At 41.5% G+C, this 12,108-nt stretch overlaps 1 protein-coding gene across 1 annotated transcript in view; it reads right to left on the bottom strand.

Annotated features, from left to right (window-relative positions):
• eml5 (EMAP like 5) overlaps positions 1–12,108 on the bottom strand; it is a gene marked incomplete at both ends in the record, with an annotated part of 39,405 nt that overhangs the window by 24,720 nt on the left and 2,577 nt on the right. Inside the window, 3 exons of the mRNA XM_083892433.1 lie at positions 1,941–2,009; positions 2,346–2,444; positions 4,457–4,616. Coding sequence (XP_083748559.1) covers positions 1,941–2,009; positions 2,346–2,444; positions 4,457–4,616 — 328 coding nt within the window. The remainder of the gene's footprint in view (positions 1–1,940; positions 2,010–2,345; positions 2,445–4,456; positions 4,617–12,108) is intronic.

Below are 12,108 nucleotides of genomic sequence, written 5' to 3'. Positions count from 1 at the left end.
CGCGCATCTTTTTCCAATCAGTCGTCATGGAAACGCGCCATGCTTTAACGTGCATTAGCGTTGACGCCGTTAACGTGCCCAACACTATTAGTTTTATTGTTTGTTCTTAGGTCTATTATAGGTTTTATGATATGATATGATTTAAGTCCATATTACAACGTGAAGTGACTGCTACCAGTGTATCTTGGGAATAAACTTGAAGCAAAGAAAGTTACTCTATAAACAGCAATAATCCTGAGGTACTACAATGTATACTATACAGAAATGTTAATCCAACAGCATTATGCATTTCCAGGTTCCAAAGCTATGAGTTTATTTCAAGGTTCCACCTCGCTACAACATGTAAAACTGGAGCTAAACTTTCGTGCGTTGATGTCTAAATGGTCTCCAACAAGTCCAAATGCAAACATCTGTGTTGTTGAGGAGTAAGACACCAGGCAGCATCCAGCGATCACAGAAGTTACATTTCCCCTTGTCCTGCTGGTGGTTGGATTACTGGAGCTAAATCTCCTGGATTGTGCTGTAATCGCTCAGCGAGCGCGGGGGCCAGGGAGCAGATGTCACATGGTTCTGCAGAGTGACGGCTGGGGGAATTATGTGGGACAATTGCTGGATTGCCTTGGCATCAGTAAACCAGATAGGAGAAAAGAGAGGAGGAGGAGGAAGAATGGAGGATTTCAGCAGGGATCTGGGGGGTTAGTTAAACGGCCAGAGGGGGGTTTCTGTGCCACCATGGAGCGGAGGCAGGTCAATCTAGATTGAGATGAGGGAGTCATCAGTGGGGAATACACGTTCGGTTAGCTAAGCCTAAATACTGCATCAAACCCATTTAAAGTCTGCTGCTATGTTTAGCCTCACAGGGCCTGTGGGCACATTTCCCATCTGAGTGTGATTCACTCTTTTTCCCCCCAATGTTTTGAAAATAAGCCTCCTCTGTGGCTTTGGATTTCTTTCTTATTTTTTCCTAATGGCCATGGCTACTCAAGGAACACGGCTACATATCCTGAGGAGAGATGGAAGACGCCAATGCGTGAACTCGTTGACGATTGATGAATGATGGAAAAGCAGCACGCACAGCTGCAGTTTGTACAATGCTGAATGTAGATTCATTCAAGAGAGTCATGGTCCACCATGAAAAGAACACATTTCCTCTCTGATTTGAGAGAAGAGGCCGTGATTCGCTGCCTCTGATACTTCTGTGAAGTGGCTAATGAGCACGGGATTCTGGAATAAAGTGAATTTGCATACATCTATTTTAAGGCTTTGATGATGGCCATGAGACAGAGCTTTTTCCAGTTGCCACGCCAAGATTGTGGAACAATATTCCCCCTCTTAAAACACATCTTAAAACCCATTTTTACTCACTGGCTTTCGACCGAGTATGAGATGTTGGTTTTTATCTTCTTGTAGTTGTATTGTATGACCTGTTTATTTGTGTTGATTTTAGAATTTCTACAGTATTTTATTGTTTTATTTTACGCCGTTAATGGCGTCAACGTTAACGCCTGGCGCCTGACCGGAAAAAGACGCGTGTGACGTCATGTTTACGTGACTCCTTGATTGTTAAAATGACTCTCTAAAGTAGCGCTAAACTAAAAGGCACACATACGCAGTACACAGGTAGGCTGGTTATTTGTAGCGTTGCTCTTTTCGTTTACTAAATAGACCGCTCCAGTTCGACTATAGGCGCGCTACCGGCGCTAAAGGAGCTAAAGGAGCTAACGCAGCTAACTGGTAAACGGTGCCTGGACTCCAGTGTCATGGCACGTAAACATGACGTCACACGCGTCTTTTCCACTCTTTGTTTCAGCTGTTGTTGTTTTTAAAGTGCTTTATAAATAAAGTTGTATTGGATTGGATGTATTTTCAAATGTTTATGCCAATAAAGCAACGATAGCTTTCTGCTCGCTGTGTAAAATGACACCAAGAAGCAGCCGTACCTTGATATGTTTGACACCACAGCTCACGAGCTTGCTCGGCTGGTACAAATCCCACGATATGTCAAATATCTGTGGGGGGAAAGAAAATACATAGAATGCATTAAATAGTGGCTTATATAGTACTAAAATAAAAGAGAAAATATGAGTGTGTAGTCATGTTGTAATATGAGTGGGCAGCGTTAGCGCACAGCTGCATGTATTTAATCTTTTTAAGATTTCTTTTCATTAGCCGTGCAGCCCTCTCAGAAGGGCTCTGAAAGGCTCACAATAAATCAGGCCTATCTTGTTTATGTCCCCTCTGGGCGGACGGTCCATCCAACATTTACAGCTAATTGAGGCAGTCGATACGATAGGCACTTGTGACCGAGCAGGGGGGACAGCCAGAGGAAGAAAGAAAGAGTTTACCCTGTCTGTGTGACCGGGGGCTGCTGCCAGAACCTTCCCTCTCCTCCAGTCCCAAACGCAGATTGTATTTTTAGAGTCCAAGCCCACGGACACCAAGCACTGGAAAGACAGCAAAAAGAGGGGAAAAGACAAGTGTATTACCTTTTACCAACAAATATGAAAAGAAGGCTATTCAATGCGGGATGGTCACTGCGAATAAACTGATTTAACGTAATTGGAAAATGGACTTTGTGACGACTTATGACTTGTGGCTGGGAGAAACGTCCAACACACTACATATTGAGATGTCCTGAGATACCTTAAGGGGCAAGACTGACCATGGACTGATACCATCATTTTTTCATTTGTTCTTTCCTTTTGTTTCTCTATCTCTAGAAAAATAATAAACATATATCAAATATAAAAGGGAAAAAGGTCCCCACATCACAGATTGAAGAGACTCTGCTCTGTTGCACTAATCACTGTAAAAAAAAAAAACACACACACACACACACAAACATAGCCAGCTCCACTGTAGCATGACCATACCAGCGCTGAAAGGGCGAATGGTGAATACAGAGCAGAACAGTTGTCCAGCCTCTGGCACTTTCCTGTGTGCACATTTAAGTGCTTTTGCTGGAGGAGCTTCTTCCTACAGCTGAGTGAGTTACTGAGTGAGTAGGCAGCAGCAGCAGCAGCAGCAGCAGCAGCAGCAGCAGCAGCAGCAGCAGCAGCAGCAGCAGCAGCAGCAGCAGCAGCAGCAGCAGCAGCAGTGGTGGAGTCACTCGTATATGGAGGTCCTTCTCTAACTCTGCACCTTTGCATGTTGCCTGAACAGCTAAGGATTTATTCGTGAACCAGGTTTTCACAGCTCTCACTTTGCGGAATTTTTTTTTATTTTAATTGTATTATATCAGTATATCAGCCTAAATATATTGGGATATGACTTTTGGTCCATATCTCCCAGCCCTACGCTGAATCAATAACTGGCATTTAAGAGGTCTGAGATTTAATGAAAAGTAAAAGTAAATTCCATGTAATGAAATCCAGTGAAACTGTATGAATGATTGACTGAAAAGCTAGTAATTTTAGATTTGTACACACTGGTACGGAGAATAAAACGGCCCTTTTTGCCTGGATTATGTTTCATCACTGAAATATTATATCGTTTTATAAATAACTTTATAATATAAAGTTGTATGATTTGAAAAAGAGCCATAAAGGAGAGGATTACTGGAAATAAATGGGATTGCTACAAACATTAAGACTTAATTCTATTACAGTGTGCGGATATTTGTATTGTGTACTGCACCTATTTCCAAAATGCGTGTAATGACATGTCCTAGCCCTCTTGTTTGTCTGTTTTATGTTCATATATAACAAAAATAAAGTATTAAAAAAGAAAAAGAGCCATATACACCCGACCTATAAAGTGGTGTTTCATATATTTAAACTTAAAATGTAGTAGTAGCAAAGTAGTGGATTTGTGTTTGGTGTCAAAACACAGCAATAATATTGAAAGTTGATGTTATGAACATGTTTTGACCATTCTACAGCCATAAAATAATACAATAATGATATAATAATTATGGTCATAATGAATGGGCTAAAGGCCACAGAGATTCCTCCGGATTGTCCTTGGTTCAGCTCTGACGTATTCTGACGTGAGGACAAAACAGGGGCCGCGGCTGAGAATTCCAATGGTTTTAAAACACTGTCACATTCCATCTTAATCCCCAGCTCTCTACCCAAGCATTAGAACATCACAGGGACATTTCTCTGCCTCATACAGGAAATGTAACCCTAGAAGCTCCTGTGAGACAAAGAGAGACATGTAGACATAAAAAAAACCTAGAGATGTTTCTGCACAGTATTGATTTTTATGAGGTGGGGGCTGCAGAGGGCAAACGGTAAGTGGTGGTAGGTCTGCAGAGAATTGGGGGCTAAAAAAGACACTACAAAGAGGCTAAAAGGGTGGTTGATTGTCTCCAATGCCCACCCATGATTAAGCTGAATGGATGCTTGTGTGGGTTCAGGGTTTCTAGCACAAATGCACACATCATTTCCGTTCACAAAGACCAAACAGAGGCCGAATAATAACAACACAAGTGCTATGATCAGCAGAAAACTACCTGTCCCTCGAGGTCAAAGGCCAAACAGGCGATGCCGTGCGTGTGTACGTCCTTGAGGATGGACACCGTTTGCACAGTGTAGGAGTCCCATACACAGATGTAAGGTTCCTTGCCCACCTGTCCTGTCGCCACCAGCACACGCTCCGGATGCAGAGCTAAGCTGTAGAGGAAAAAATCAAAAGGGGGGGGGGGGGGGGACATCTGGTTAGCTTTGTGCCAAGAGCAGAGGGGCAGCGTGACATGGTGACATGGTTCAATTAAATCAGCCATGCTCAAATACACACACTCAGCTATCCTTTTAAGAACTCATATTGGCTATATTTTAATAGTTTATAGTCAATGCCTAACCCTAACCTAATTAGAATTTAAATATTTCTTTAAACCAGTTCCTCAGAAAATTAGGTTCAACCTCATTAGGAACAGGTTTCAGTCTCCATTAAGGCCAGAAAATGTCCTACAAAAGGAAACAAAGAGGTTGGTACAACTATTTTTGTAAGGATTCTGCATTGACTTCCATTTATTTGTAAAGCCTAACCAAAGTCGGTCAGCATTTATACATAAGACCGGACACCATAAGACCATAAGACCTTCCAGTTGCAAAATAAACGAGATTTAATGGCACCTATTGGACAATACCAGTTGTCAATGTCCCGTTCTTTATCATTTATTTTTCTCTAAATGGGAACATAATTTATAAAATTGACTTCAAATTCTATTGAATAAGACCTGAAACTAACTATTTTAGATTAAGCATTAACTTTTCATATATATGTACATATACTTATGCAGACCATATGTATATATATGTGTGTAAATATATATATTTGCGCATGTATATGTATATATGTGTGTATATATATATATATATATATATATATATATATATAAAAATACACATATATACATAGACATACGCATATGTATATATATATATATATACACACATATATATACACACATATATACATATACATGCGCAAATATATATATTTACACACATATATATACATATGGTCTGTATATTTACACCAGAAAACTTCACACACACACATACATATACACAAAACCCCTTGTAGTATCCATGAATCCACAAATGTCATTGTTCTACTTCATCCAGGAGGTTCCTTGCATTACCAGGCATACGTTTATTATAACACAGTTACATAATCTCCCCCCCTCTTCCTCCTCCTCCTCCCCTGCCTCCCTCCCTCCCTCCCTCCATACCTCCCCCCACCTACAAGCTTTCCCTCTCCTCTATACAGCTGAGCAACAGTCTGCTGTATAAAGCTGTCACTCGTTCCCCGACTGCTTCCCCCCGTCCGTCCTTTCAGATCCCGCCAGTCACGTTCCAGGCAGCCGGGGAGCCGGGGCATGAGTGATTCACTTGGCAATTCTTCCATGTGCTTTGTCTTGCCTATATTTTTCCGTGCCGCATGCATCAGAGCTCCTTCCATTAGCCATAATCAGGAGGCTTCAGTATCAACCTGCTGAGTCAAAGCAGCTCCTGAATGCAGCCTTCTATCAATCTGATTTGAGTGTGAATCTGTCCATCTGACTTGTGACACCACTTCTCCACATTGGAAACATACCATCACCGATGAAGATGAGGGCTGATCTTTTGTTCTCCGTCAACCGCCCGCCCATGTTCCCTCACCTCATCACCTCTTAAGTCGAACCTCGCCCAACACCTCATCATCAGCGTACTTTTTTTATGACTTATATAATCGGAGCAAAGCGGCTAAAAATAGCACTCAGAGGAAGACAAAAAAATGACTGGGAAAAGACTAAAGAGATGCAGGTAGACAGCAAAATATGTCAATGTGAGACTTTTTCTATATGTATGTCCATGTTACACAGTGCAAAATCAACGCAGGCTTTAAGCCAACAAACAAAATCACATTATAGTCCACGTCTGTCAGCTGAAGAACTGATTAAATGCCATCGCTAATGACTTAGCCCCGGCAGCGCATTGCCACGGCTCTCCTGTTTGATGTGACTCTCTCTCCCATCTGCCAAGCCATGCTTCAGTACAAAAAAAAACTAGTGGCAATTAAAAAGTCTGTTTGCGTGTAGATATGAGACAACTAAACAGCCCGGAGAGCCGATTTATCACAGTGAAGATGGTTCGACATTTACACATGAGCGAAAAACCAACGATGGATCGTCCCAAATAATATTCCCACTCAGTCTGCAGCAGTCGTTTCTTGCTTTTGGCTAAAGTGGATTAAAAAAAATTGCACGGGATTAGCACATTTCTGAAGGTCTATATAGTGTGTGGTTTAGGTTGGTTTTCCACTACAATATAGTACCTTCTCTACATGGGCGTAGTCATCACAGCACGGCTGCATGAAACTGCCTGACGACACGCGACACACACAAACGAGTGGCGAGGCAGGGTTTGTGATGCTAGCAGTGCTGTCGCTAATTACACCAGACTCCTGTGTTAAATATTGAGATTTTAAGACATTTTCCTGGTAATTGTTGGAGATTAACCCACGTTTTTAAGGATTGTGAAGTCTTTTTAACTGATCTAGAGTCGGACGTCTCTTCCTGTGACGGCACTATGACCAATCAGTGGACAGGAGTCTGGCGACATCGCGCAAAGTATCGCTCGCTTGGTATCTTGCCAGAACTGGTACTAAAAAAAAATACCTGAAATATCATACACCAGACAGTAAAAAACTCAAAATAGAATGAAAGACAGCAGTGGGTGAGTGTAGTGGTGCTGGATGAGACAATGGCAGAGACAAGGAGGCCTGTGTTGAGAAAGGAAGCCTCTTTTTCGAGTACATGCAGGACACGATCAGTCATATAGAGCCATGATCTGTTAGCCATGCTCCAATCACATCCACTCTGAGTTATTATTATTACTATTATGCTTGTTACACCAATGCTCACAAACCTCACACACCTCTACTTTTTGAGATCATAATAGATTTTTTTCAATGTCTTGCATGGGATCACACTTGAATGTTTGTTTGACCAGTCCAGAGAGCATCTATTATAATAATAATAATAATACATCAATTTATTAATGATTTAAGCGAGTTAATGAGACAATTTTGTTGATTGAAGCTTGATATGTGTTGACTTGTCTCAGTTTTATGTCACTGTATATTAAATATATTTGATTGGACAAACGATTGGGCCACAAGGTTGGCGTCATTGTTAGCGCTCTTGCCTTTGCAGCAAGAAGACAACAAGGAACAAGGGCCTTTCTGCATGGAGTTTGCATGTTCTCCCAATGTGTGCATGGGTTTTTTCCGGGTTCTCCGGCTTCCTCCCACAGTCCAAAAATATGCAGATTTGGGAATTAGGTGAATTGGTCACTCTATGGACAGGCAAACTGTCCGGGGTGTACCCCACCTATCCAGCTATGTCAGCTGAGATAGGCACAGGAACCCCTGTGACCCTCTGGTGGAGGATAAAGTGGTAGATATTGATGGATGGATGGATGGATGGATGGATGGATGGATGGATGGATGGATGGATGGATGGATGGACGGATGGATGGATGGATGGATGGACGGACAAATGATCAATACTGCAATTGGTCTCCAGGGACTGCACATTTTTGAAAATATTCTCTGACATTTTGCAGAGTGCTTGCTCCTGTTGGGTGTCTTTGAAGAACTGTTACGTTAACAGTATTTGGTAAAAAGAAAAAGTGCTTAATGTTGTCATCAACAACCTCCAAAGTTGCTTTAACAACACCTAAGTTTGGTATCGTTTCATTTAAATGTAGACAAAAGGATTGTTGCGGAGATTTGATTATTAAGTGAGTCGACCAAAGATGGAGTTTCTTGGAGTCAGAGATGAGTTAAGTTGAAAAGCCTTATTGGAAGCAGCTCAGATCTGAGGAGAACTGAGACAATGCCGAACATAAAACAAGTATGTTAACAGTTGGGCATCCTCTGTCAGTCTGCCTGTGAGTCCCAGAGTTAGGATACTTAAAGGTGCTTCCTCTGCAGATACATGGAGCTGACCTTGGGGAGGACTGCGCAGTAGCGTCATTTGCCATATTCCGGTCAGGCTCAGCGAAAACATGAAGAGACGAATTCTGTAGACAACAGTGCTATACCGAGGTCGATGTGACACCAACAGTTTCGGCAGGCGCCGTCCTGAATTGTTTAGGCTTGTGCTTAGAGTGGGAGCTGATAACTTTAGAGAAGGCCGAATAATATTTTTCACTTACAAGGATAAGCACCTCCACATTTATTGTTAAAATCCCACAGACAACACTTCTGAATCACTGCCACTGCACTAAGTAACTGTAGTGAACTCTGCAGGATCTTAATTGGCTCGGACAGATCAGCTCTTTTGGGACCAAGCTTCCTTTCACAAAAGTGCCCGGTGCGAGTGACTCACAGCGACGATGATGATGGAGGCCCAAGACCTCAGCGTCAACGCTGACACGGAGCTGTCAGGTAAAGAGTGAGTAAAGGTAAAGACGAAGCAGATTTTACTGTCCTCAACAATCAGAGTTAACGACGTGACGGGGCTGTTTTTTCCATTATCTCATTCTCTAAGTGGAGCTTTCCTCGCGGATAAAAAGCGATTAGCTTGTGAACTTGTTGTAATCATAAATGACTGAGTGCAAGAGCGACTCATTATCAACTGAGACCACAGCTGTGGGGTGAAATACCTCATCGCACGACCACGACTTTGCATGAGAGTCATATCCATCACTTCTCGTGGTTGTTGTTGTTGTCAGCAGTAATAGCCTGAAGACATTTTGCCACGCACTCGACGAATACACCAGAGTGATATTAGGCCTCATTTTTTATTTCTTGAGACAATTTGTGACAGAAATATTCCTGTTCCAATCTCCTCGCTCAGTAAATTGATGGCTTCTTCCTTTCCCACTGTCCCCCAACTAATTTTTCCAACAGACAGCATCCAACTCAACGCAACTCAACTTTATCTATCGAGCACATATAAAAACCGACCAAAGCGCTGTACGGAATGACGTCAAGTAAGAAATAAAATCAGTAAAAATAGAAAGCATAAAAACATAAAAGCTTGAAAAAACAGTAAAGAGCATAGTAAAAAAAAACACAACACATAAAAGCAAGACAAAGAGTCCTGCTCACCCTGTGTTGACCTCTGTCACATGTGGTCTTTAGCTTTGTTTTTAGCACTTCTAAAAGCAGCTGGTTAGCCGACCAAAGCGCTCTGACTGGATGCCAGGCCATTAAATGATCTAAAAACTAATAAGAGAATTTTAAAATCAATCCTAAGACAAACTGGTAGCCAGTGGAGTTGGTGTGAAGTGCTCACGTTTCCGCTTCCCAGTCTTCTTAGACATTATGCTCCAAAATCGTCAACTATTTTGACAATCGATTAATCGGTTTGCGTTTTCTGGTTTTTCAGCTTCTTAAATGTGAATACATTTCTGGTTTCTTTGCTCCACATAACAAAGAACTCATTAAAACAAAAATTGTTTCTGGTTTTTGGACAAAACAAAACATCCCGTCTAGGTTTGAGAAACACTGGGCAGCCTTTTCTGACATTTTATGGACCAAACGACTACTCGATTAATCGGGAAAATAGTGGAAAATAATAATCATTCCAAAACATAACCTCCTTGACACAGGCAAAAAAAGTGTCCATTCACACCATTAGCTCTTGCAGTTCACCGAGCATAGAAAAGACTCTCTTGCTTGCAAACCCCAGTATGAACCTTTGCAGTGGAGCTGAATGAAAACATGGCCGTCACACAGACAGACACTGGACACAAAAGTGTATTCCCTCCGTCTTTCAGAGCCGCTGAAAAAGAGCTGCATTTATAATCCATAACTCTGGCTGCGGTCGGTCGTAAAGTGAACAAGATATTGTAACATGAGATGGCCTTTTATTCCCCGCGTCCATAAAACCCTCTCATTGACTCTCACTCCATTATCACAACAAGGAACAGCATTGTGCCAAGATTCTGCTGCTGACAAAAAAAACGAAAAAAAACAAAAAACACTTGCAGCTTGCGTGTCGTGTCAGTGTGTGGTTGTGGATGTCTCGGTTTCCCATGTGCATGTCAGCATGACTGAATAACAGGAGGAAATAGGCTTCTTTTTTCTCATTAACCCTTTAAACCTAAGCCTCAAAATGTCTGTGTGGACTTCTAGACTTATTTTAACCATAAAAAGGGCCAATTTTTCCAGAATAACTTTCAATATCTGGCAGTTATTTACAATTTATTGAATGTAGAATATTTAGAAATTTCGAAAAAACACAGTATTTATACAAGAACACCAGATTTTACAACAGTGGAAAACCAGAAAACACACTCAGTGTTCAAGGGTTAAGCAGTAGCAATTGGACCTTTACTGAAATAATCACAAATACAGTTTCTGTTATGTTCTACTTTACTTACATGCCTCATTCTGTTATCTCAAAACCTGTCATGGACCAACCAGGTGTGGTTGAGCTATTAATCGGTGTCAAATCGAAATCTCAATGTGAAACAATGCAATTAGCGGTATGCTCCGAGGCAAATTCAAATATAAAACACATCTCATACGTGTCAGAAATGCCTTAATTTAATCACATTTTAAATCCATCGCACAGTGAATATTAAACTCAACCTTCACTCGCAAAAATTGGACGATTTCCTGAAATCCTTCAGCCCAACTGAGAAGCTATATATTCCTCCATGTGACAATCTGCCTACAGTGGCGCCTCCACATCAGACCAGGAGCAAAAAAAACACAGCTGCAGGGCAAGAGAAAAACCAAGAGCAAGAGAAACAAGGCCAGCAATTAACACACCAAGGAAATGCCAATTTTGTGTCCAAGACACAGCGGCCACCAAAACCAGGCCAGAAAAGAAAAACCAGAGCAAAAGGAGGCGATTTGAATCGTCATGTCATTATCTCAGATGTAACATTGATTCCACATGAACGGTCACCACTTATTCAGAATACAATGGCTATGACTATTATGTGTAAAAGAGCGCAGGAGATCTACAAGTAGGGCTGAGCAGATAATCGCTTTCAGCTCAAAATCACAACCAGAAAAAGGGCAATCATTACCAAATTGTTCCGTTTTCTCCATCTCATTTGAGATCCTTTGACTTAAAAAGTTACATCACAAGTCGATATTTTATCCAAATCCCTTTCATCCAGTTAACTTCAACACAAAGTGTGTGTGTGGCTGCAGGGAAAAAACCACACGGAGACAAAAGAGCTAATGAAGTTCTTCACCCATTTAGTACTTGTGCATATTCAATCATTTTGCAAACGCACGTCATGTCTAATTCAGAGCCCAGTCGGCGAAACACCAGGCACTTCAGCCACAGGGCAGCGCAGGGTTAGCATCTCTATTGTCCAATTAATAATGGAGCAGGAGCCCAGCTGACGACCGACACAGAATATAATGCTAGCCATCTCCAGGCCAACCTACACATGACATGTCAACACAAGCGGGAGACTGTTGGACACAGGTCACTGTTGTGTGGTTCATTACATGCATGAAATAACACAAGAGAGAAACTATTTTCCCTGTGTTTTATGATCAATACAAAGACAGCTGCTGTGTTCAAGGGCATTTGGAGAAGCTGTAAAATATCCTGGAACATGTTTAAAAAAAAAACACTGAAGTTTGATGGACAAATCTAATCTACATTGCATGCATTTAACTTGCTGTAAACACTGATTT

This window comes from Microchirus variegatus, assembly GCF_963457635.1.
Source record: "Microchirus variegatus genome assembly, chromosome: 7".
NCBI lineage: Eukaryota > Metazoa > Chordata > Actinopteri > Pleuronectiformes > Soleidae > Microchirus > Microchirus variegatus.
Note: the sequence above shows the minus strand (reverse complement) of the source record. Positions and strands in the feature narration are given on the sequence as shown.